The 26,961-nt window shown below is 35.1% G+C and overlaps 1 protein-coding gene across 1 annotated transcript; it reads left to right on the top strand.

The window, feature by feature from the left end:
* Nucleotides 1-9,892: 9,892 nt before the first annotated feature.
* Nucleotides 9,893-16,138, top strand: LOC133199001 (uncharacterized). The gene is made up of 9 exons (XM_061334900.1): nt 9,893-10,017; nt 10,119-10,259; nt 10,898-11,197; nt 11,519-12,523; nt 13,781-13,900; nt 14,374-14,548; nt 15,095-15,252; nt 15,374-15,439; nt 15,603-16,138. Exons 1-9 carry the CDS (start codon nt 9,960-9,962, stop codon nt 16,052-16,054), a joined length of 2,475 nt encoding a protein of 824 aa, XP_061190884.1. The 5' UTR covers nt 9,893-9,959; the 3' UTR covers nt 16,055-16,138.
* The last annotated feature ends 10,823 nt before the right edge of the window (nt 16,139-26,961 follow it).

Below are 26,961 nucleotides of genomic sequence, written 5' to 3'. Positions count from 1 at the left end.
AAACAGATGTGTCAGACTCTGTGGTATCTTTTATCTAAAGCTCACCGGGATATAACGTATCGACATAAGAATGAAATAACCATTGTTAATTGACAATACGTCGTCGATATATCTAAATGTCGAGTTGAACGCCACAGCAAGTGTTTCCTTCTTTTCATGTAAATGATTTTGAACAACTTCTGCTTCATATGAATACAAAAATAGGTCTGCGAATAAAGGGGCGCAATTGGTACCCATGGAAATTCGAATAGATTGTTGGAAGACCTGGTCTCCAAAATACACATAGATATTGTCAATCAGAAACTCGAGTATCTTTTTAATGTCAACTTCAGAGTACTTGTGTGTACAATGAGATTGTTTTTAAACAAAGTAATCTGGCAAATGACCAATGACAAGGTAAGTAAATTTACGAGTTCCATTTTTATTGAAAAGGGAGCTGTCAACGATGTCAGAAAGTCTGGACATTAATTTATCGTGGGAAATAATTGTATTTAAAGTTGAAAAGTCGTAAGTTCTTATGATGTTGATTTTGGTAAAGGTTTGTGATTTCAAAAGTTCCTTGGAATTTTTTAGTATCCACATCTGATTTACCACATCTGATTTACACCACTTCTCAAATATATTGTTGCACAGTACTCTTGAAGTTTCTCCTTCACTACTTTTAATATCTTATTGAGGAGTAAAGAAAGAGGCTTGGTAGAACATTTACTGAAACCCGCTAAGTATCTTTGTTTGTAATGAGTTTTATGAAGTTTCGGAATGCAATATAGATATGGTAATTCAATCAAAATACAACATAGGACTAGTCCTGTACACCTGTACCAAAGCATGTGAACATTTAAATTGGATCATCTGGTTTAAGACTTGGCCGTCTTAAATTCTGAGTCGGTGTACGTGGGACAGGCTTAACTCCTATCAGCGGCTTTTTCAAATGCCTTAAACAAAGAGAGTGTTAATTAGATCTTTGTAATTATCATCATCATCAGGAAAGGTTCCATAGATTTTTCATACATTTACATGTGTAAGCCACATATGAAAATTGTAAGTCGTCTAATCAGGTTAAGAGGCAAATCCTCTCTAATTGCAACCCTTCTTATGGACAGCACATTGCCACTACCATATCCTCCCCAACAGCTAAGATTCCTCCCAACACTCCCTCCTATGAACAGAAAGCTGTCAGTGACAAGATGGTGACAAGTGACGGTTCAAAACACCTTAAAAGAAATTTAGTAAGTATACAATAAATTATTATTTTTCTCCTGTCACTTTGACTAAAGTCAACAATCCCAGACACAAAAACTGTGATGTATGTAATCCTTTATAAGTAAACAAGTCTTATCAGGATGTCAAAATCTGGCATAGTGGTTGTGAAAATTATGATCAATTTGATGAAACGTACCCAATGCATCCATGTGGAGATGAAAACTGATCACACAGCAGTATACACAGGATGAAAGTCATCTCAATGATCACTGAAAAGTCTTGAAAGGGAACTGAATGGCCGAGTTACGTCCTGTGATATCGTGGTGCAAAAAACACTTCACCAACGTTTTTAGCTGTGTGTGATTCACCGATGGCCCTTGTCTGTAGAATATAACTACAAAGTTTCCGTTCATTATCAATAAAGTGACAGGTAATGGTGATATAACTTTCAATAGCTCGGAAAGTCCAACCATCTGTTGTTTATGACACAAAAGGTACTTCAGATAACTTGCTCAGCAAGTAAGACTTCGCATCAATATACATATCAGAGTGCCAGAAAAGTGTTTCCTAGATGGTATGGTATACCGTGGTTCTAAAGTATTTATCATCTTCTGAGATCCTTTGTTTTCAATGACAGAGAAAGGCCGCAAATAAGTGCAATAAATCGGGTCATAAGCATGCTAATTGCCCGGGACCGGTGAGAAATAAATGGCATAGGTTTGGGAAAAGTTCAAAACATTGCGTTAGTGATGTTTGTTTTTTAAATGACAGGACGTTTGTTTGATCTACAGATTTACATTCTGAATCCTCTGACTAAAACGTTTTCCCGTTCCGATATCGGGGTGATGAAGTACTACCTGTATATTAAAGCTTTTGAGTAGCAATTTGGGTCTTATCCATTTTTCTCCTCCCATTTTCCGATGTAGTCAAAAAAAGATATGCTCCCATATTCAAGACTTGTACGAGCATGGCGCGTTTTCAATATATATCAACAACACTTTGTTCAGTTCGTTGACACGGGAACTCGGTTTTTAGCTCTACTGGTCAGAGACAAGAAGAGCTTATGTGATAGTAAGGTGTCCGTCGTCCGTCCGTCTGTCTGTCCATCTGTTAACATTTTTTTTTCAAAATGCTACTCCTCCTACAGTTTTGGTCTGATTTCAATATAACTTGGCACATAATTACAATACCAACCAGACCCAACCTGACACAAAGCAGTCCCGGGGACTGCTTTCTGGGACTGCAAAAGCAGTCCCACAGCAGATCCAGTGGTCCCAGCAGTCCCAGTGGGAGGGGTTAATTAATTTAATTAGCGGAGCTTACTCAGAATGAGATTACCAATAAACAATGTAACTATAAAAGGCAGTTGAAATTGATGATCTTTTCTTTCTGAGTCGTATCAACAAATATTTACAATTCTTATGTTACAGTCATTTCTGAACTGTTAAGAAAATCACAGTACGCGTGTAGAAACAAATAATAATTATTGAACGAAGAAGATGTTCTCACCTATTAAAAACATGAATATTTAAAAACAATTATTTGGTATTTTTATTTTTCACCAAAATATATCAGTTTCTTTATTTTCTGTGACTGATATTGGTTTTCATATTTTTTTTTTATTTTTTATATAGAAAATTAAACTTGAATTGTTTATTTTGTACCAGAATTAGCTTTAAATAGATCTTAAAATTATAGAGCAAGGCCGATTCCCATACTATACTCTGAATGAATTTTTCTTAAGTATTAGAGCTTTTGAAAAATTCTTTATTATTCAAATATTGCCGAGTATTATATTTCAGTCATGATTATTTTCAATGACTTCCCAATTTAATTATCTTTAGATTCTCAGTTTTAAGTGTTTTATTATATAAATGTTCTAGTGTACATCTGTAAATCATCCGAATGGAACCCTCAGATTATGTTCAAAATCAATTAATCCCGAAATACATTTATACACAATTATTGAAACAAAGATTTTTTGCAGTACATAGATTGAAATTAGTGTCATTGTTGACCAGCGTGTTCAGTGATGTGTAACACTGATACCCAAATAACATGCATTGACTTTCTACTATTTATGCCCAAAGGCGATTGAAACCTCAGGTGTTGACACCATTTTATACAATTGTATCATTTGCTTTTTATGAATCGGCCATGTAAACACAAACAAAACAAATAAGAAATCAGTCACAATTCCCGATATTTTCAAATGTTTATTTTTTAAATATATGTAAATGTACTCTTTTAATAACTTGTCTATAAATTAAAAACTGATTCATAAATAAATCCCCAATAATTGTTCACATTGTTTATGTGACAGAAGAATGGTAGAATAATTTTATTTTATGGTCATTTAATAAATTATTAGGTTTTATTTGAGGGCGGTAAAAAAATAGCATGGAGTGTTCTTTTTTAGCATATGGTTTTAACTTCAATCAGGAAAAAAAATTCAGTACAGTACGTCCCTCTGAATATCTTACTGAAATGACAAGTTTGTTTGTTTGTTGTTTTTTTTTAAATAGTGCAAATGAAAACTGAATACATAATTTGACAGCATTTATTTATTAAATAGGCCTAGATATTTTATTTTTTCAAACACCTGCATTGAAGTTTAATTTAAGGGATAAAAATCATCCCCTGACTTCCATTTTTAACTACTTTCATTTTTAAAAATTAATTCTAGACTACAATTGTGTAAATTTACAGCCCCTGAAGACATTTAGTAATTACAAGTATAACTATCTCTATTTATTTAATTTTTGTAAGAAATACTTGTTTTTTTTCTAATTTTTTTTTTATCTTAACCACCTCTCTGCAGAAAGTAAACAAAACAACAGGGAGCTGTTCAGAATACACAAGGGGCGGAGCTATCATGTCCCTCAGAACCTTTTTCACGCATGAGTGAACAAAGCAGTCCCAGTGACTGCTGGGACTGCTTTCTAGAGCAGTCTCATAGCGGTCCCAGAGCAGTCCCGGGGACTGCTTTCTGGGACTGCTTAGGTGTCAGGTTGGGTCTGGTAGGTACTGTAAACTACACTAAGATACATGATTCTGTGTATTGGTTTTTGATTTCAATGAACGATGTTGGGAAATACTTTCAAAATGCTACTCCTCCTACAGTTTTGCTCTGATATCAATATAACTTGGCACACAAATAGACTATACTAAGATACATAATTTCAATGAACGGTGTTGCCATGGTTACTAAACGTAAAAATTCCTGTAAAAAACTTTCAAAATGCTACTCCTCCTACAATTTTGATCTGATTTCAATATAACTTGGCACACAAGTAGACTATAATAAGATGCATAATTCTCTATATCGGTTTTTGATTTCAATGAAAGGTGTTGCCATGGTTACTAAAAATAGAAATTTCTGTGAAATACATTTAAAAGCCTACTTCTCCTTCAGTTTTTGTCCGATTTCAGTATAACTTGGCACACAAGTAGACTACACTAAGATACATGATTCTCTGTATCTGTTTATGATTTCAATGAACGGTGTTACCATGGTTACTAAAAATAGAGATTTCTTGGAAATACTTTCAAAACGCTACTCCTCCTACAGTTTTGGTCTGATTTCAATATGACTTGGCACACAAGTAGACTACACTAAGATACATATTTCTATGTATCGGTTTTTTATTTCAATGAACGGTGTTGCCATGGTTACAAAAATAGAAATTTCCTTGAAATGTAATTTCAAAATGCTACTCCTCCTACAGTTTTGGTCTGATTTTTGTATAACTTGGCACACAAGTAGACTAAACTAAGATCCATAATTCTCTGTACCAGTTTTGGATTTCGATGAACAGTGTTACCATGGTTACTAAATATAAAAATTTTCTTGATATAATTTCATAACGCTACTCCTCCTACATTTTTGCCTGATTTCAGTATAACTTGGCATACATGTAGACTACACTGAAATACATAATTGTCGTTATTGTTTTTTGTTAAATGATGTTGCCATGGTTACTTAAATTGAAATTTCTGAGACTAAACCAAGGATCGTTATTCTATTTATTGCTGTTGCAAAGTTTCAAGTCCAAGTGTTACTTTTTTTTTCCTTTATAAGTACAACAGTAGAGCTACAGACTCTTCAGAGACTTCTGGTTAAGGTCTCATCCGGAGGACCAGCAACTTTCACTTCAAGGTGCCGAGCGCTAGGTGAAGGAACAGTTGCATCCTTCGGATGAGACCCTGCAAAAACCGAGGCCCCGTGTCACGGTAGGCGTTGGCACGATAAAGATCCCTCACTGCCCTATGGCCCTGATTGCCGAGTAAAACCCTTCACTGGTACATGTATATAGTGACGTCTCTCAATGAGTGAAAAATTCTTGAACGGTACGTAAAACATACATTCAATCAATCAAACATATCGATATATAACTAGGCGAACATCACCTGTAATTATATTCTACAATCATAATCAACAAAGGTATATGTTCCAATAAAACGCTATATTCTTGAAAGCAATATATATATATCCCTCCTTGTTATGATATGTAAACAAAAAGTTCGTACTTTTTTTTTAATCGTCGTAGTGATCTTCGGACTTGTGGGCCTTCGGACTAGTGAGCCGTCGGACTAGTGGGTAGACCCCCATGGTTATACATGTATAAATGCATGTGGTTCTAATTTTCATTTTACACGAACTTTTAAACTAAATGAATATATGTACATGTACTTAATTGAAGAAAGACATGTATTAATCATGATATCACTCATATCAGTATATAAGATGTGTTCTAGTTGACGTTTAATTTCAAGGACAGTACTACGCAACAACGATTCATATCTCTCACACTTCAATTCATGTGTATTGACAGTGCTGTAAATTTTGATTTGTGGGATCACTTGGTGCATAAGTTATACAATGGTCTGCACAGATGTCTTTTTATTGAAGTATGTGTTTTAAGTACAACGTTGCTCTTCTACTAGTTGAACTGGGAAATATCGTTACCCAAGGTCATTCCGGTGAGGTAGAGGTCACTGACCAATAAAAAAAAAAATAAATTTCGTGTACGGATTAGAATTTCTTAACGGTGAAACATTGTAAGTTCATACCTATACTAGGGTTGAACCTGAAAGTGTGTTATGAACTTCAACTTAGGACACTTGATTCAATTTTAGGTCATTTTTACACAAGTGTACATTTCTTGTCCTGACCTTATCTTGCAGTGAAGAACATGAGACGCATACAATGTGTATCGAAATTGACCCGAATTCATATCAGCAAGTTCAATATCACTGGCAGAAAAGTGTTTTATTCGTGTCTGTGCTTCTACCTATGTAAGGAGAATCATTGGAATTTCAAACTTTTTACAAACATTTGAGATGAGATCGTATAAAGCGAGGCCCCGTGTCGCAGTAGGTGCTGGCAAGAAAAAAAGATCACTCACTGCTCAATGGCCCTGAGTGCCGAGTATAGGTCAGAATTTCCAACTTTACACCGGCAAGTGGTGGCATCTCCATATGAGTGAAAAATTCTCAAGAGGGACGTTAAACAAACAAACAAACATTTGAATGTGTCATGACCTTTACATTAGGTCATTACCGGAAATTCACGGTCACTGGCAGAAGTTTGAGATTCGGGTCCGGCCTGGAGAAGCATTAGAAGTTCTTACCTTACACAAAGGTTGCATAAAATTGAGGGTGTGTTATGATCTTATCCGATGTTATTACATCAAGTTCAAGGTCACTTGTGATAAGTGTACAATGCATGCCCTGACCAGGTCTTTCAATGATGAACATTAGAGGCTCATTCTTGTCGCAAATATTACATGTAACCTTAGGAAATGTATGACCCAAGGTAATTCCATTAAGTTAAAGGTCACTGGCAGAAAAATTATTTTATTTGTATTTGGTCTTAAACTTTAAATATGAGTCTTATCGGAACTTGCTACTTGACGCATAAATTGCGTATGACATGAATGGTCCTAATCTGACTTGAAGTCATTTTGGTCATACTCAGGTCATTTGCGAAGAATATGTCAAATTTGTGTTCCTTCTCCAATTTTCTAATGAAAAAAAAACATTAAAAGTTCAAACTTCATAACAATATTACCTCTTGAAGGGTGTTGTGATTGTGACCCAAGGTTATTTCGGCATGTTACAGGTCACTAGCAGAAAAGGAATAAAATGTGTTGAGGTAATTATTCTCTAATAGATAAGTATTGGAGGTTAAAACTTCTAACAGATATCTCATGAGCTAAAAGTATGTCATAATTTTGACCCAAGGTCATTGTGGAAAGTTCAAGGTCTTTGTACGAAGTGTAAAATTCATATCAAATCAATAATTTTTAGATGGAGAAACATTGAAGGCCCCTTACTCATTCACGGAATACTCATAACCACAGGTGTCTTATTTTCTTAATGTAATGTAATGTCGTTTTGGGAAGTTAAAAGTCACATTTGGAACATTGTATACAATGTATGGGCGCTTAAAACGCAGCAGGGATATAATATTGTATGCTATCTCAAAGTGCATTTAGTTTAATGTAAAATGACCCAGATCATTATCCCAAAGCTGTTTACTGTTATGTAAATTTGGTATTTCATCCGCATTGATTTCCAATATACGGATTACAAATTTACCTTATGAAATAACGCTCCTTTTAATTTTTTGGGCCCGGAGGGGGGGGGGATTGAAAATGATTCAATATGAGGTTTCAAAGATATCGATATATTTGGATTATCTTTAAGTTATTAAACATTTTGGCAAAACAGAGGATAACGTACCAATCAACAAGATTTGTGTGAAACACATGATGCTCCGAAATTGCAGCTCATGACGAAGATAGTTTCTCAAATGCAAGTCAAGTTCCAAGATCATGAAATAAAAAATATTGGTTTCCAAAGAAAGGTCTTGTCAAAAGGAATACACCTGTAAAATATGACAGCCCTAGAACCAACCGTTGAAAAGTTATTGTCAGTGTTACAGATTTTCAAACGTATGTCAAACTTAAAGGTCAAGGATTAAAGGATAAAATCGCTGGAACCCTAGCGAAGGTCTTGTCACAAGGAATACATATTATGAAAGCACCGACAGCTAAAGATATGACCAAGGTTTGTTTTCAAAAATAGGCCATACTCGAAGGTCAAGGTGAAAGGGTCAAAATTGTTGCTACCCAAAGGAAGTCCTTTGGAGAAATCCGAGTTGAATACAACTCGTACAAAACATGTAACTTGACAAATTGACATATCAGTTCATGAAACGGTCACGGCAGCCTAGTGGAAGGGCGTTCGCTTCGTGATCGGGAGGCCCAGGTTCGATTCCCTCTTGCCACGGTGCGTCACACCTTACAAGTAAACAAAGGTAGTGACTGTTCCTTCGTCAGGTGCCCGGGGATAAGAAGTGAAAGTCAATTGTTTTGGGGGTTTCTTTGGATGAAACCTTAAAATTCGAGGTCTCTGAATGCGTTGGCGCGATAAAAAACCATCGATCAATGTTCAATGGCCCTGAGTGCCGAGTATAGGATTAAATTTCAAGCCGTTCGACGGCATTCGGTGACGTCTCTATATAAGTGGAAAATTATAGAATGGGAACTGTCGTTAAACAACACAAAATCAATCAGTTTGTATTTACGATGAAATGTTATTTTTATAAGATACTACCCTTTCTGTTATACAAATATAATCCGATTCAATTAAAATGAGGTACACGACTCCTTATTAGAATCGCGAATTCAATTTTACCATTAACTACAGAGAGGACTAACTTAGATATAGTATGGTATCTGTTTTAAGGTACTCATTGTGAAATGAAGGGATATTGAACACTTTTGAATGATTTTAAACTAGTTAACTATGTATTGCCTGATAACGATGATAGTGAAATGAACAAAATTCATGACTGATAACATATATGTAAGAAGCCATCTGCCCTTGATGAAAAGATTTTAATTTTGTCAAAATATCTGTGGTAAATGATTCACTTTTACTCCATATTGAATAAAGAGAGAGTTTATGCATATTTTCACCAAGAGATTTAGTTGAAGTTTAAATTACTTTTTACTTTATCTTAAAAAACACATGCGCTACCCATAGACTTCAATGTAAAATTCAAGGTGCAATTAATTGGACAATGATCAAAATTTTGTAAATTCCTTTGGTGGAGTATTTTTATTTGGTAACACCTTCCAGATGCTACTTAAGATTTAAAATATTGGACCATTCATTTATAAGGTACAAAATACGGTCGTTATACATTGACTACCTTAACAGTAAGGGAAAAAAAGATTTCATCAAGATAGCAATGTTTTTAAAACAATTGATCATGATGAAAACAGCGACGAACCAATCAATTCAACCGGTACTTTATACATGCACAGCGGTAAAGTAACCCAAATTTAAAAAACAAAACTCACATTAATGTTACAAAAAAAATGAAGTCAAATAATTGTTGTTTAAAACCTCTCAAATGGATCATTTTCCGTCAGCAGAGGTATATTTCTTTATAGGAATCCTTCCATTTTTATGGCAAATAAGTTAAACTATGATGAATTACTGGACGTAAGCGATTTGTCCCTATTGTTCTTTAACTCTATTCTGTCACATTTTTTAACATAGCAGGTGCGCTTTATTGAATGACAGATGAGAACATGTACGCGTGGGAAAATGAGACAGACATTGTAATTCTTTTGTATTCTCTTGCGACAGAGAAAAGGAATTTTTGGGGGAAAAATATTTTTTTCCGAGTGCAAACATGAGCGGCACGTTTTTAATCCAGGTTTAAGTTTTGAAACCAAATGGCTTATTCGTATGACTTTTTGCTACACTTGTCTTTCGTGATAACATTTTCACAAGGTAAGATTTTAGATACTTAAGACAACTGTGCCTTGGAATTTCTTAGAAAAAAATTAATCCATTCGTCGCGTATTTAAATAACTGATTGTTTGTAATTTCAGCGCTTTTAATATTTGAGAAATGCACCAGGCACTCACAGTGTCCTTCAAACGCTAGATGTCGCCCTAATGGATGTGAGGGATATATGTGTCGTTGCGTTTCACAATTTGTTTATAGTGACGATAGATCCCAATGTGTTCCAGGTAAGAATCGGAATTAAAATGCATTGAGGAATCTTCTTTGCTACAAGTAGTAGTTTTCCACATCAGTTTAATTTCTGCAATTGTGTCCAATATATCTTGAATTAAATAATCAGATAAACACGCATTCTGTCTATGATTTGAAAGGAAAATAATATACACCTGATGATTTATTAAAAATCAGATGACCCCGCTGTCGAACTATAGGAAAATACTATACACATGCGAAAAAAAAACCATATACCTTATGAAATGGTATAAATTCTCAGAATTGGAGAATTCTCTTCATCTGTCTTTTAACTTGAAATCTGTTAAAGCGGTCACATATTTTGATGTTAGATTATTGATGTTTAGGTTTTTAATTTTCTGATTATTTTAATGTCATTTACGGGGTCAGACTTGAAACTTTTCCTATCTTTTCCTCATTTCAGGCCATCATCGAAAACATTTATCCACAGACACGTTCCAAACAAATAATGACAATTAATCAATCCAAGGAAAATAATATATTTTAGCAGCTTATTTTTTTTTAAGTAAACTACTTACAGACAACATGGTAGCGCGTAGGATTGTACACGATAAAAACATGACTTTCCAATAAAACAGGCAACAGTTACCTATGTAATTCGGATATTTCACAGGTAAACTTATGGGAGAGGTTTGCGATGGAAATCTCAACAAATGTCTCTCCCCATTTGCTGTATGCATGGATGATGTGTGCCAGTGCAATGAGTTAATGGAACCAACTTCTGACGGCCATTGCAAGTCCCCGTATGAAGCCGAACTTCATCATTCTTGTGTAGATAAGATTTGTGTTCTGTCAACGGTATGTGATGGTGAAGTCTGTGTGTGTCCAGAGGACAAACGGGAGATAACCACGGAAGAATACTGGTTAGACCCACTAAAGGCTAGAAAATGTGTTGATAAAGAATACTCTGTAGGTATGCTCCCCTTATCTTTTATAAATATACATCATAAACTGAGTTTTCCTGATACGGGTTTGTTCATCATGTTTCCTTCTTTTCACATTATACACATCCTACAAAAACGAAATCCAGATAATTTAATTTAATAAATTAAATGGACAGATCGGGGTTTTTTTCTTGATACATTATCATAAACTATATACAATGTTGATGAAGTGTGAATTTACACAATGGGTTGTCGTCTTTTTTTCTGTTTACAAACAGATATATATACTCAGTGTACTTAATGAAAAACAAATTGGTACAATGCATTTAAGTAATTTTGATTTCATTTAGACCACTGCCACGGTCAACAAATTCAGATACCTCAGGGTTTGTTGGAAGAAGAAAATAGCACAACACCAAGTAATAAAAGTATTAAACTAAAGGTGGACATGGTGCAAACAAATGATGTTAGTTCGGAAAACATACCTTTGAACAAGGAACAAATACAGGAACCTGTCCTTTCTGAATATGTGGATGGTGGAGAAGAAACCCAACGAAAATTAATCCAAGAGGACGAGCCTGGTACAAATGATGTCAGAGCTCCAATACTGTCAGTCAATCCCGATAAAAAGGATATGTCAGCAGCAGTTGATAAGATAAAGGAGAGAAATGTCATCAAGGGTCAATCAGATACCAATGTTTTGGTGGATTCAAGCGAAATGATACCTAAACTCCAAGTAAACGAACAATACTCGAATAAATCGGAAGACAGAAGTCCTGAAACGTTTCCATCTTCGGACAATATTTCAAGTACTGAAGTTGAAAACTTTTTAAAATTCAAGACTCATCCTAAAAACAATAAAACGCATGTAGAAGACATAGATAAGCTACCATCTGACATCACTGAAGATTTCCCTACAAACGCACTTTCCGAAGAGAAATTTACTTCTGAAGACGGTTTAAATAAGTCTTCAAACAATCAAAATGTTACCATAAACATCCGAAATTCTTCGACTTCTTTTGAGGAGAGAAGTAGTTATCTGAAAAATGATAAATTTAGGGAAATTACGGCGGGGAATAAAAATTTACACGATCAAGACAATTTCATCAATAAAAAATTGGTGTCTTTCATAAAAATAAACAAGGACGATGACAGGCAACTAAACCAATTGGTTAAGCGTTTGATTGACACGTTATTGGAAAGGAATAAGAAAGTTAACATATATCATGGATGCAGCGTGGATGAACAGTGTCCAGAGCATGCGCAATGTAAAGGAAGAGGATGTACCTCACAGAAACAATGTTTGTGTAGAGAAGGATTCATGACGAATATTAACGGAACTAACTGTGTTCCAGGTACATATATTGCGCATTTTCTAACTTAAATATGCCATTTCCCTTAAGTATTAATATTTATATTATATACTTGAGCTCAAAGGTTTAGACAATTCCACAGAACGATTAGACATGATATTTAGCGACTGTTCAAACATTCTTCATCTCTTTACTGTCTCTTGATTTAACACAAAACTGAATTGTGTCTAGTTCAAGGAAAAAATCATAGGCTCATTATAAAGATATTAGATGCATATTATAACCTCCTCTCAATACTATAGACCGATGACCAAGAAAGAGTCCCCTTTTATCAGAAAGACACAATACAGACGGTATGAAAATCATAAAAATCCGTTTAAGATCCATTGCTAATTGCGGGTACTTCACCGTAAAACTTTCAATTGATTTCCACCTGAAAGAGTAAAATGGTCCATAACCATGCTGGGTTCGTATACACAAACATTCAAAAGGCCTTAAACATTTACTATAAACTAGAACTAACGTACCTGGCAGATCGAGATTTTTCTTTGTGTATGAGCAGTGCCTTTCCCATACTGAACGCAAGTTGTGTGATTTCACCACGCCTCTCTTTTCTTTAAATTCATTACAACCGCACGAAACTTGGAACGCACGACATCCTTTTTCCTTCGCCAAGCGACTTAGAGACATTCATTGTTCATTCAGTGAGGTGTCCATTTTTTCTCCGTTCAGTCCATTGTCTTCTTTAGCCAATATGCACCTCTTTTGTTTTTCGTGGGCAGCAGATAATAATATAAATTGATAAATAATGACATATCTATCGTCTGGCGCGTCAAACTTGTTCTCGAGACTCTCCCTCGTAATCAGAACACTTTTACATTTTACAAAGCTTGAAATCACTACTTCTCTTGCTATCTGTTGATTTCAAATACTAAGACAAATACTTAGTAAGAGGCTGTTTTGGTTCACTGTGTGTTTAAAACGGCCTGGGCAAATCGGCAGATTATAGAAAGGAGTCGTTTAATCTTTCACTTTCCAATTGACCTGGTGCTGAGTAAAGTCAACATCGACATATGGTGACGTCTTGTAAAAATGATCTTGCGAAGTTCGTAAATCGCAAATCAATTAATATTAAGCCAAATTACTTCTTCAAATCTAGTACATTCTGCTTTGGGCCCAAATGCCAAATAAATAAAATAATTCAAACAATTACTGCAATGCCAAAGGAAATTTCACCAGCACAAAAGTGACCGAGTAAATGTGTTCTTCAATTTTTTTTTTCTCATTATCTCTTTCCAGACGGTTCTCGCCCCTGTGTCATAAATGAGTTTCAGTGTGCCAGCTCTAGATGTGTGCCCTACTCTTGGGTATGTGACGGTGTCACCGACTGTCCCCAAAATGAAGACGAGACCAAGCTATGTGGGTATTGCGATTTAATTTTCTAATAGAAATCTACATCACAATTAATTAGCACTTTTGACTGTTCATAACTTCAAAAAAGAAGGGGAAAAAGACAAATGGTTTAAATCAAAATCTAAACATATATACATTTAATATGTAAGGATATTTAAGAATGCTGGGCTAACTTTAAAATGTTTGTTTACCCTCTCCCGACTCATGATGGACAAAAATGGGTCGGGTAGGTAAGTAGGAATTTTAATATCGATGCTGAATTTCAAAATCTGTTGAAACTGAAGGTAATAATACACTAAAAGTAGTTGCTGAAGAGTTGGGAAAATTCAGGAATGAATTAAAAAAAAAATCATCGTTAACATTCCTGCAGGTTTAAAAAAGTTTTGAGTCGGGCCATTTAAGCCAGTCGATCGGGAGAGGGCAAACAGTTCTTTTAAAGGTGGCCTTGATTAATTATTTTTTAAATTTTGTGGCTTAAGGTTCTACTTCACATAAAATGGATATCTCGCCAAGAGAACATCAAGAGGAGATTAGGCGCCTGGAAGATAAACTCTCACATGAAACCTTGATGCGCATGCACTTGGAGCGAAGTATACAGGAGTTAAGAGATGTTGTAAAAGAAATAAAGGAAAATGAAAAGGATATTACACACATGTAGGTAATCTACATCATTTTCATATATTCAATTCCTTATCCAATTTCTTGTGTTTTTTAAGCGTCTGTACTTCATATTAAGAGTATATGGCAAAAGAATATTGCCCAAAGGAACTTAACTCTTGTCAACGAGGCAAGGAGTTGACTCTTACTTCGCCTGTTCGGATCCCATTAATGTAGGACACTGTGACAAATCCTTCTGATGAGATTGTATAAATGAAGACCCTACGTTGAAATCCATACTGAGACTAAAAGATCCCTAGTTGTTCAATTGTCATAAATGTTCAGTACTTAAGGAAATGTTACAGTCTTAAACCCGCGTTGTATGGCGTCGGGACATGAAGGGACGTTTAGCTGACAACCAACCAAAAAATGTTCCAATGTTTAAATACAGTCGTCCAATCACGTCGAAAAATGAATAAAATATAGCAGATTCTACAACAAAAGGCGGAGCAGTTTCCTCTGTAATTCACAGATATTCTACATATCTCTCAGGCGTGTCTTTTTGGAGAGCTTAATAATATAAGTATTTCACCTTCATTGTAGCGAAAAGGAGACAATACAAACTCGTCAAAGGAGGCAAAATCCAATAACAGCGCCTACACAATCTGCAATGGATGAAGGAGATCGACAAATCTCGACATGGAGTGATCCCTTTTACGATGGTTTTATAGATGACATTCAGAACAAATTAAAAGGATCTGGTAAGTAGCATAGATATTTCATACAAGTTATTTTACTCAATATGAACTCAATCCTCAATGTATATGTATTGGATACTCGTATGAATATTTACTTAATAACTTTTTTTTATTTTAAAAATAGCAGTTTATTCACTTTGGGGAGGAAAGGTGTGTCCAAAACATGAAAACACAAGGACCATATACACAGGTCAGTATAATTATTATGGAGTCATGTAATGAAAATTATGAATTCAAACATCATGGAACTTGTGTTTTAGTATACTTTTTTTTAAAAAGAGGCTAAAGATTTAAATAGTTTGGATCCAGTTTATCTTTTGACTACTTATCGTAACAATTTTTCTCTTCCATAGGCTTTATGAGTTCAAGCAACATTAAGTCGGAGAGAGGAGATCCGGGTGATTTCCTTTGTCTCCCCCAAGTGCCAGAATATGACTCCTCATCGTCTGTAAGGAAGGTTTTCAATGAACATAAAAGCGTCGTCTCTGGTTTCACTTACCACTTAAGTTGTGCAGTTTGTCAGGTACAGCTCGTGTCTTCCGTCCTCATGATTCCGGCCAAAGTGACCTGTCCGGCAGATTGGAGGTTGGAATATGTGGGCGTCTTGGTCACTGCTGGTGACAAGAAAGGAGGAAGCAGTGCGCGCCATATTTGTATAGAAAAGAACGCTTTATATGAAGGTGGAATTGAAGACAGCAGGGATAAGGGTCCATACTTGTATCCTGTTGCTGTAGAGTGTGGAAGAATCCCTTGTCCCCCATACAAAAAGAATGACAGTTTGTCCTGTGTGGTGTGCTCGTTTTGAAAAAATAAACTTTTCTGTTTACTAAAATAAATGCATATTTATATATATTTTTAAAGTAATGTATTACCGTAGCAAGACTTGTAACTCTTTTTTAGTGTCTTTTATGCCAGAATATCTTTGTCTGCAATTTAGATTTTACGTATTGAAACGATAGGACAGACCATATCCCAGGCTTTATGCAGAATATTGCAGAAGTTGATCATCAAAAATATCAATCCTTCCAACGTTAAAAGCTCCTACTATCTGAAATAATTGGTCCTCGATACGTGTACGTAATCCCGAGCAGCTTCTCAAAAGTTCTTTTTGGAGCATGTTCCTGCCTATGCTGCTCAGGGACATTCGATTGGGTTTCCATTCTTGACATTGTTTTTACGCATTGAACATTGTTATTGGTCATACAGTAGTTGTAACCTCTCCAACTTAATTCAAAATTTAAAAAAAATGATGTTTAAGATATTGAATAGCGACCATAGAAATATCGTTAATCTCTTTGCATTGCAACAGTACAATTTATAATTTCACAAAATGTCTTCGTAATGAAAACATGCCCAAAAAATGGCATGCTCTGTGAAACATATTTAACCGTAATGATACAGCTATAAATCATTTAAAGATAATTGGAAAGCTTCAAATCTTCAAGGTGAAGACAGCGAACAATGATCGATCTCATAATAATATACAAACGATACACATTAATGAACAAGGTATAAAAGGGGGACCCCTGGAAATTCTAGAGGTGGAATTAGGTGCCTAGAGGAAGTATGCATCTCTTACTGTCCGGTCACACCCGCTGTCATCCTTATGTATTGATCAGGTAGACAGAACATCAGGGGCCTAGGATGATAGTGTGTCACAATAGAATTTGTCCGTGCACTTTTCTAACAACACTCATGTTTTATTCTTTGCGTCTACGTTTTGAAACGTTACATTTCATTCAAAAATGTGTGTTTAATTTGTTCACTGAAGCAATAAAGATATACACATTATATAGTTGAATAACTATATAAAATGATGAAAAAGACAGAGATGGAATTAATATTGAGATAAATTCACCGAGTTCTATATTTAAAGAGGCTATATTTCTGGAGCATACGAAGTGTTGAGAAAAAACGTTTTTACATATTTTTTATTTCAAATATATTGCATGACTCCAAATTATCAGAAATGTTTTTATACATATATATTAAAAGGAGATATTGCAAGTGTTTAACACTTTATAAATTTCATAATAATTAGACAGAAATGTTAATGTAAACAATTTCATGGAAAAACAATATTGCCTGTTAATGCAGAGTAAATATTATACAAGTGATCTCCCTTTCCTTATTATGCTGGTGTACTTTTGTAATACGGCGTGGTTCTAATACGCGATTCCGAGATACGTTTCCGACCCGATTTTTAAATCACGCAAATGTGAAATGTAGGGCATGTTTACTTCCGTTTTCATCGTAAACGATGGCGTCATTAGATACAGACTGCGATTACGACTATAATTTCAATTCTTCAAGTTTCTATGCTGAAAGACTTTTTATCCCGTAAAGGTATAGCTTTTTCAATATATTTAAAACATCATTTGATAAGGCTTTGTGAACTGGCAGTTGAAATTCAGAAGTGGCAGATGATTGCGGGGTGGTGATGTCAAACTGTTGGAGATAAAGTTTTCTAAAATATAACAAGTGTTGATAGGTGGTCTGAAGATCTCATAAAATTGCCGAACATTGAGATTTCCGATGTTTTCATAAAACTTTTGAACGATGGCTTGAGTACGTCATTCTCGGTTGAAAGCATAGAAAGAGACAAGACAATGGATACAGACTACAACAACCACGTTGATAAAGTGAAAGTGCCCCCCTGTCTGATTATTTTCAGTACATCAAGTGTGACACAGTTCCTGAGACTAGCCAGAATGCAGATCCGTACAAGACCTGGATATTTGTTAAGGGCATTATATAGACAGATTCACTCAGGTTGATGTAGTGTAAATATTCTGGTTTTCATAATATGACTACAGATTCTCCAGTAGGATTTAAAGCAATAATTATCAACAATGTTACTTCATAAAGATATACTAATGTTCATAAAAAAACATACACAGAGGGAGCCTTGTCTCAGCCTACAAGCATTTATGATTATGTAAATTGCTCAATACACTTAATTCATGTCATGAAATTTCATATTCAATACTTCATCACTTTGAACAAAAATTCTCTTGATTTTGGAGATGATGGGTCGTGTAAGCACTGTACGGCTTCGATATTTACTGTGGCTTCATTCTGTGAGAGGCACAAAGACTGTCACACTCAAGTAGGAACAGATATTTCGTGTGTTTGGGACAATTTTTTAAGCCTCATGTCATCTCATTCTGTATTGGCCAATGACATAAAACTACAGGACTATACAGGAGAAGAACCTGAAGTTAGCGCTCACCATTCAATAAACAACCCATGCAAGTCCTTAAACAACAACTCTATTAGAGAAATTGAAGAAAAAAATTGTTTCAGCTCCTGTGTTTTTACACAAAATGTGGATTTTTCTGTGAGCAAATACGTTATGATCCTTATGAAAGAGCTAAATCCACGAAGGGGCTAAATCGGCCCAGTCATCAAAATAAATGAAACTTTCTCACATAAAACTCTAAGATTTGTATGTTGTAAAACAATTTACTTTTTAACAATATCTCTTCTGGTTTTCTTTTTACATTCGTTTAAGTTTGGTATTGTTTTCTTTATAAATAGTATCACGTCATAAAGCTGACGTTACATACTTTAACGTCGTGACGTTGACATTTTGTATAAGAAAGTAACATCTGTACGTTAATGGAATAAAAATAACCAATATAGGCTCTTCTTTAAAATTTTGGGAAAATTTAAACTATGAATTTTTCAAGAAGTTCTGAAAACTTTTGGTTTATTTTTTGATTAAAGCTATTTGTACTCTAAAGAAATGCCAAATATTCGTTATATACAGCGTTTGTCTGGTATAATCGTTGATACATGTAACACGTTTTAAATGATAATAAGAGATACGTTAAGTTGAAAACAAACACAAGTGTTAATCCATCATATTTGAGTAAAACTGAATTAATGTAGTAATATATATACTATAGTAGACATGGATAAGGATTTTATCATTCTTAAATGTGTTATTGTATGGTCATACGGGGTACAAACAAAAAATAGACTTTTTTTTCAGAAAATACACAAGTACTCTTCAATAACGAAAACATAAAATTAAAATGAAAAGGTCCATTAAAAATGAATACGTTTGAAGTTACCATGTATTTTATTGTCATTTTGAGAATTTCGTTGCACTTCCGAAATTTATTACATTTCCCGGACATTTGAAATGAAATTGTCGTTCATACATGTAATACACGTAAAATAGTGACGTTTGACGGCAATCCTGCGCACCACAGATTATTAGGAAAGAAGCCACTACAGACTTTTAAACAAGAGTGATGCAAAGCATTAAATCGGTCGCAAAAAAATGAAGAGTCCAACGAAAACACAAGATTTTCAAAGAATTTGAATTTCAAAACGGAACCTGAAGTTAAAAAAAAAAAAAAAAACAAGATAAACGGAAATGACATGTATACCACTTTACTCAATATAAATTACTTAATCGAAATAAAGTTCACTAATTATGATAAATATGTTATATCATCAAAGAGAAACGTTTTTAGCTCACCTGAGCTGAAAGCTCAAGTGAGCTTTTCTGATCACATTTTGTCCGGCGTCCGTCTGTCTGTCTGTCTGTAAACTTTTCACATTTTCGACTTCTTCTCAAGAACCACTGGGCCAAATTCAACCAAACTTGCCACAAAGTATCCTTGGGTAAAGGGGATTCAAGTTTGTTCAAATGAAGGGCCACGCCCTCTTTTAAGGGGAGATAATTAGGAATTACTGAAAAAATAATGGCATCATTTAAAAATCTTCTCAAGAACCATAGGGCCAGGAAAGATGAAACTCATGTGGAAGCATCCTTAGGTAGTGTACATTCAAGTTTGTTCAAATCATGACCCCCGCGGGTAGGGCGGGGCTGCAATGGAGGATCAAAGTTTTACATAGAAATATATAGGAAAAATCTTTAAAAATCTTCTTCTTAAGAACAGCAAAGCCATGATGAGTCATATTTATATGGAAGCATCCTCAGGTAGTGTAGATTCAAGTTTGTTCAAATCATGACCCCCGGGGGTAAGGGTGGGGCCACAATGGAGGATCAAAGTTTTACATAGAAATATATTGGAAAAATCTTTAAAAATCTTCTTCTCAAGAACAGCAAAGCCATGATGAGTTATATTTATATGGAAGCATCCTGAGGTAGTGTAGATTCAAATTTTTCAAATCATGACCCCTGGGGGTAGGGCGGGGCTGCAATCGAGGATCAAAGTTTTACATAGAAATATATAGGAAAAATCTTTAAAAATCTTCTTCTCAAGAACAGCAAAGCCATGATTGGTCATATTTATATGGAAGCATCCTCAGGTAGTATAGATTCAAGTTTGTCCAAATCATGACCCCCGGGGTTAGGGCGGGGCCGCAATGGAGGATCAAAGTTTTACATAGAAATATATAGGAAAAATCTTTAAAAATCTTCTTCTCAAGAACAGCAAAGCCATGATGAGTCATATTTATATGGAAGCAATCTCAGGTAGTATGTAGATTCAAATTTGTTCAAACCATGTCCCCCGGGGGTAGGGCGGGGCTGCAATGGAGGATCAAAATTTTACATAGAAATGTATAGGAAAAATCTTTAAAAATCTTCTTCTCAAGAACAGCAAAGCCATGATTGGTCATATTTATATGGAAGCATCCTCAGGTAGTATAGATTCAATTTTGTTCAAATCATGACCCCCGGGGGTAGGGCGGGGCCACAATGGAGGATCAAAGTTTTACATAGATATATATAGGAAAAATCTTTAAAAATCTTCTTCTCAAGAACAGCAAAGCCATGATGAGTCATATTTATATGGAAGCAATCTCAGGTAGTGTAGATTCAAATTTGTTCAAACCATGTTCCCCGGGGGTAGGGCGGGGCTGCAATGGAGGATCAAAATTTTACATAGAAATATATAGGAAAAATCTTTAAAAATCTTCTCAAGAACAGCAAAGCCATGATGAGTCATATTTATATGGAAGCAGTCTCAGGTAGTGTAGATTCAAATTTGTTCAAACCATGTCCCCCGGGGGTAGGGCGGGGCTGCAATGGAGGATCAAAATTTTACATAGAAATATATAGGAAAAATCTTAAGTTTACAAATCTTCTTCTCAAGAACAGCAAAGCCATGATAAGTCATATTTATATGGAAGCGTCCTGAGGTAGTGTAGATTCAAGTTTTTTCAAATCATGACCCCCGGGGGTAGGGCGGGGCCACAATGGAGGATCAAAGTTTTACATAGAAATATATAGGAAAAATCTTTAAAAATCTACTTCTCAAGAACAGCAAAGCCATGATAAGTCATATTTATATGGAAGCATCCTGAAGTTTGTTCAAATCATGACCCCCGGGGGTAGGGCGGGGCTGCAACGGAGGATCAAAGTTTTACATAGAAATATATAGGAAAAATCTTTAAAAATCTTCTTCTCAAGAACAGCAAAGCCATGATGAGTCATATTTATATGGAAGCATCCTCAGGTAGTGTAGATTCAAGTTTGTTCAAATCATGACCCCCGGGGGTAGGGCGGGGCCACAATAGAGGATCAAAGTTTTACATAGAAATATTAAGGAAAATATCTTCTTCTGAAGAACTGCAAACCATGATTAGTCATTTTGATATGGAAGCATCCTCAGGTAGTGTAGATTCAATTTTGTTCAAATGATGACCCCCAGGGGTAGGATGGGGCCCAATAGGGGAAGGAAAGTTTTACATAAGAACATATAGAAAAAATATTTCTTCTCAAGAACAGAAAAGCTATGTTTAGTCATATTGATATGGAAGCATCCTCAGGTAGTGAAGATTCAAGTTTGTTCAAACCATGACCCCCGGGGGTAGGGCGGAGCCACAATGGAGGATCAAAGTTTTACATAGAAATATAAAGGAAAATATCTTCTTCTGAAGAACAGAAAAGCTACGTTTAGTCATATTGATATGGAAGCATCCTCAGGTAGTGTAGATTCAATTTTGTTCAAATGATGACTCCCAGGGGTAGGATGGGGCCCAATGGGGGAAGGAAAGTTTTACATAAGAACATATAGAAAAAATATTTCTTCTCAAGAACAGAAAAGCTATGTTTAGTCATATTGATATGGAAGCATCCTCAGGTAGTGTAGATTCAAGTTTGTTCAAATGATGACCCCAGGGATAGGGAGGAGCCACAATGAGGGATCAAATTTTTACAAAGGAATATGTGGGATTTTTTTTTTTTAAAATCTTCTCAAGTACAACAAAGCCATTTGTTATATTGACATGGAAGCATCATCATGTAGTTTAAAATTCAAGCCCCCCCCCCCTCCCCCGGTCTTTTCAATACTGAACTGATTGTGCTCAGGTGAGCGATGTGGCCCATGGGCCTCTTGTTTTATATACCCACAATAGATATGAAAAGAGATTTCAGATGACAAACACGATCGAATGAATTATTGCTTACTAATCGTTTTCTTATCATATTATCTTATCTTACACACTACCATGTTGGGGAGTACCTATTATAAACCCTTTTAATAAAATCATAAAGTAATGATTATCTGGTGATAAGTGAAAATTAAATTGAAACATAACAACATCTAAGACTTTTGTATAGTTCAAAACCAGTTTTAACATTTTACTCATAATTTTCGTGTAATTACTTAAGATAAAGTTTCGTTTCTCCATGTGCAATTTCTAACACAACTACACTGAAATAGATAGGTGATAATGAGTACAGAAAGCGATAAAATAATCATAATATCGTATACATATTGCATATGGACGTTTTCGGATCGTTACTCTTTGTAATTAAACAAAAATATACGAAAAACAGCTACTGGCAGTAGTAAATGGCTATCATTACAGACCATCGGAAAAAAAAATTATAGACCACATGTCGAGAGACATATTACCATACCCCCCCCCCCCCAAATACCATGTTCAAATGCCCGATCTATGAAGTTATATTCTATATAGACATCCTTTCAAAAAAACAAATATGATAGACAGGCAAAATAAGCAGTTATATCCATTAATAATAATAATACATTCAGGATACATTGCCGTAGGAACCGGGAGGTGGCCATGCCCCCCCCCCCCCCCCCAAATAATTTTGCCGATATATAGAATACTATAAAAAACAAAGCTACTATATGCTTGTGCCCCGTCAATTAACACGTCTGATGCCCCCCCCCTTTTTTTTTGCTTGTCAAGGAATTTTAGCAGTTGATAGTGCACCCATCTGAAAATGTATGGCTGTGCCCCCCTTCCCTCCCCCCCCCCCCAACTGAAATTGCTACCTACGGGCCTGGGATCTATAATAAATTTATTCAATGACCGAGTCACGAAAAATCAATCGTTTTTAAATTAAATTTTTATCAAGGAGATTGAAAAAAAAAATGAAAACTGCTATTGAATTTATTTTTTTTTATACTATATATACAAGGACTATCATAATTGGCATTGTTATTTATTCACTTTACTACTTTCTTGTTTAAATGGCAGCAGTAATTGGTCGAACTGTCCCACGTATTTAATGAGTGAGGGTGGGAATCCCGAAACCCCCCTCCCCACAATAACCCCTGTCTTTTTTATTTTTGTAAATGCAATAAGTTTTTTTTTTCTTTTTTTTCCTTCTTATTTTATATCAATGCTCTAATCCCACCTTTATGAATTTACACTACTGCATGTACATGTATAATCATGCTTGCAAATCTGGTTGCCCTCTCTCCCTTGGGCCTGTTACATTTAAGCGGAGTAACTCAAAATAGAAAGAGATAGCAAATAGCCTCCCTTTGACAGTTTTTTTTCATGTGTTGGCTAGGTCACAGCATGCATGCGATACCGAAATTACTTAAAACCATTAAGAGTTGTCACTGTCTTGGTAGTAAGTTATTCGTTTATACAATATAGGGCATTTTTCTTATAGAGGCCTATCACAAAAATTACACGCGATCTGTAAAATCAATCTATTGTTTATTTGATTTGTTAACTCGAATTTTCTAGGTTCAGTACTTCGTAACATAGTTTATGTTAAGAGATCTCTGATCGGTAAAGGTTTTCACTTGTAAATATCTATGGAACCCCATAGCTGCCTGAAGGTCATTTTCATTTTATATGAGGTGGTATAACCTTTATGTGAAGTGGTTAAGTCATTATATATAGTGGTAAAATCATTATATTCATTGATAACTTTATTATATGCAGTGGTTTTATCATTATATTCAGTGGCAATGTCATTATATGTAGTGGTTAAATAATGTAATGAAGTGATAGTACCGTTACATTATGCTGTAAAATCATTATATGCAGTGGTTTTTCCATTATATACATTACTGATATCTTTCTGTGATGTGATGAATTCAATATATACAGTACAAACATAATTTGTGTGATAAAGCAATCATTACATTGTATGAAACCCGCTGCATGTGGAGTGCCAAGTTAATTTCATTCAGTGCGACACCTTTACATGAAGTGAAAAATCTATTATGTGCAGTACTAACATCATTATATTATATAGTAAAATTATTATATATATTCCTTAAATCATACTTTGCAGTGGTAACATCTTTATACGAGGTGGTTAATTAATTATATGATGTTGTTAATTTGTTATATGATGTGGTCAATTCTTTTTATGCATTAGTCGTTTCATGTTATGCAGTGGTAACTTCTTTATCATCATCTAAACTGGTCCTCTTGCAAAAACATTTTTAAAAATGCGCGGAGTTCCAGTTTAAAGAGTGTTTGAAATGGTTTCAAGTAAAATTGGTAGGCAGTTTCAATTTTCTGATTTAATATTTTATCCATTGTGCTATAAGTGCTTAGTATTTTAGATTTTTTTTGGCGATTGTTAATTTCCATGTTGGTAAAATGGATAGACTGGGTTGGCGATATTTTATGTGTTTTTTTTTTTTTTTGCTTTTGTTTTTGTTTTTTTTTTGACATATTTGATAAAAATCTAATAAACTTAAAAATTATTCCGATGTTAAACACTGTATTTTAACTAAAAAAAACTTTTTCTTTTTGATAGTTATTTCTTTATTTGAAAATGCTATTTTTATGCAAAATACAAATTTTCATTAAAAAAAGGATTATTAAACCAGATCCGATCATCCGGGAAGAACCTGGTGCAAAACACCATAAATCATTTCATAATATGCAAATGTGCACTGGTACATGTATCTATATGTTAGTAGATGGAAGGAAACTGGATTACGTTAAATATGTAATTTGTTTAATACTTTTTTCGGGGGGGGGGGTGGTAAATTACTAATATCAACTATTTATAGGACTGTTTCTAAGACTTCAGAAAAGCTTAAATCACATTGAAATGCTTAAAATAAAAATTGCTGCATGAAAACATTTCATTTTCAAGTTTCATCTTTGCCGTCGCCAACGTGGCACGGTGATTAGAGTGTCTGCTCTAAGAGACGCGGAATAAGGAGTCAATCCTTACGTCACGGGTTCGAATCCGACAGAGGGACGTTGAGACTGGGCCTTCGTAAGAGACCGCATAAAGCCATAAACCGAGGTTCCGTTCCACAGTAGGTGTTGGCACGAAAAAAATCCCTCACTGCTCAATGGCCGTAAGTGTCGAGTATAGGACAAAATTTGCAGCTCTCCACTGGCAAATTGTGGCGTCTCCATATGAGTGAAAAATTCTCGAGAGGGACGTTAAACAGCAAACAAACAACCAAATTAAAATCATTTTAGCCTTTTTGAATAAAATGATAAAATTAAGAGTTATCCTTCAAGGCTGAGGATCGGATATCCTTAAACCAAGCAACTTACGCGTGATTAAAGTTTGACACAAGGCTTTGCATTAATAGTCCTATAATTACATGTATATGTGATAATTCTTTAATTAATTTATATTTTATCAAATGGCATGTAGATAATGAATAAGTATTTCGGATTTTTTATGTTTGACTTCCGGGAGATCAAATCCGATTTTAATGAACCATTGGCTTCGGAAGGAAATTGATAGTGGGGTGGCTAATTGAAATAGAAAAAAAATCAAACCTGAAAAAAAACTTGACAAGCAAAAAAAAAAAAAAAAAAAAAAAGGAAAATTGTTCTTTCTCCAAACCCGAAAATCCTATTTCGGGGGTGTGGTTGGGGGGTTTGCTCGAACATCTTCCAGTACCAAATTCTTTTAAACACTACCAATTACCCTTCTTTCACTACAATGAATCGTGCCTGTAGAAAGTGGGGAGGGGGGGAGGCTAGACCTACGCCCGAATTTTCAATGCCTATATTATGTCTACCTTTGTAAAAAAAAAGGGGGGGGGCAATAGCCCCCCTCCCCCGGTTCCGACGCCTATGTGAACCGGTTTTTCTTAAACGTGCCATTTCACTCAAAAAATGCCTTTCAAAGAATGAATAATTTTTAACATCAGAATAATTTAAAAGTTTATTAGCTTTCTGTCAAATATGGCAAAAAAAACAAACAAACAAACAAACAAAACACGTAAAATGTCTACTTGATTGCCTACCCGATTTACCAACCTCACGGGCGGATTCAGAGAGGGCCTATGGGGCCCGCCGCCCCCCCCCCCCCTTGTGTCCAAAATATACATAAGATTTAATAAATCAATTGTTTTTTGGTTTGGCTGTGGGCTACCTACCCCGACCAAAAACTTGTCGGGCCCCCCTTTTCAAGATTCCTGGATCCACCACTGAACTTGGAAATCAACAATCGCCAAGAAAATCTAAATTACTCAGTATTCTAAAATTAAATGCAATTTTTACAGCGAATACACATTAACCTATAAA

This window comes from Saccostrea echinata, unplaced genomic scaffold, assembly GCF_033153115.1.
Source record: "Saccostrea echinata isolate AGI-Se365-2 ecotype Australia unplaced genomic scaffold, CSIRO_AGI_Sech_v1 ptg000033l, whole genome shotgun sequence".
In the NCBI taxonomy this organism is placed as follows: Eukaryota; Metazoa; Mollusca; class Bivalvia; order Ostreida; family Ostreidae; genus Saccostrea; species Saccostrea echinata.
Note: the sequence above shows the minus strand (reverse complement) of the source record. Positions and strands in the feature narration are given on the sequence as shown.

Coding starts and splice junctions, on each gene's coding strand:
- LOC133199001 (XM_061334900.1), top strand. CDS start 9,960: ATGGCTTATTCGTATGACTTTTTGCTACACTTGTCTTTCGTGATAACA. Junction 10,018..10,118: donor CGTGATAACATTTTCACAAG/GTAAGATTTTAG, acceptor TTGTAATTTCAG/CGCTTTTAATATTTGAGAAA. Junction 10,260..10,897: donor TAGATCCCAATGTGTTCCAG/GTAAGAATCGGA, acceptor GATATTTCACAG/GTAAACTTATGGGAGAGGTT.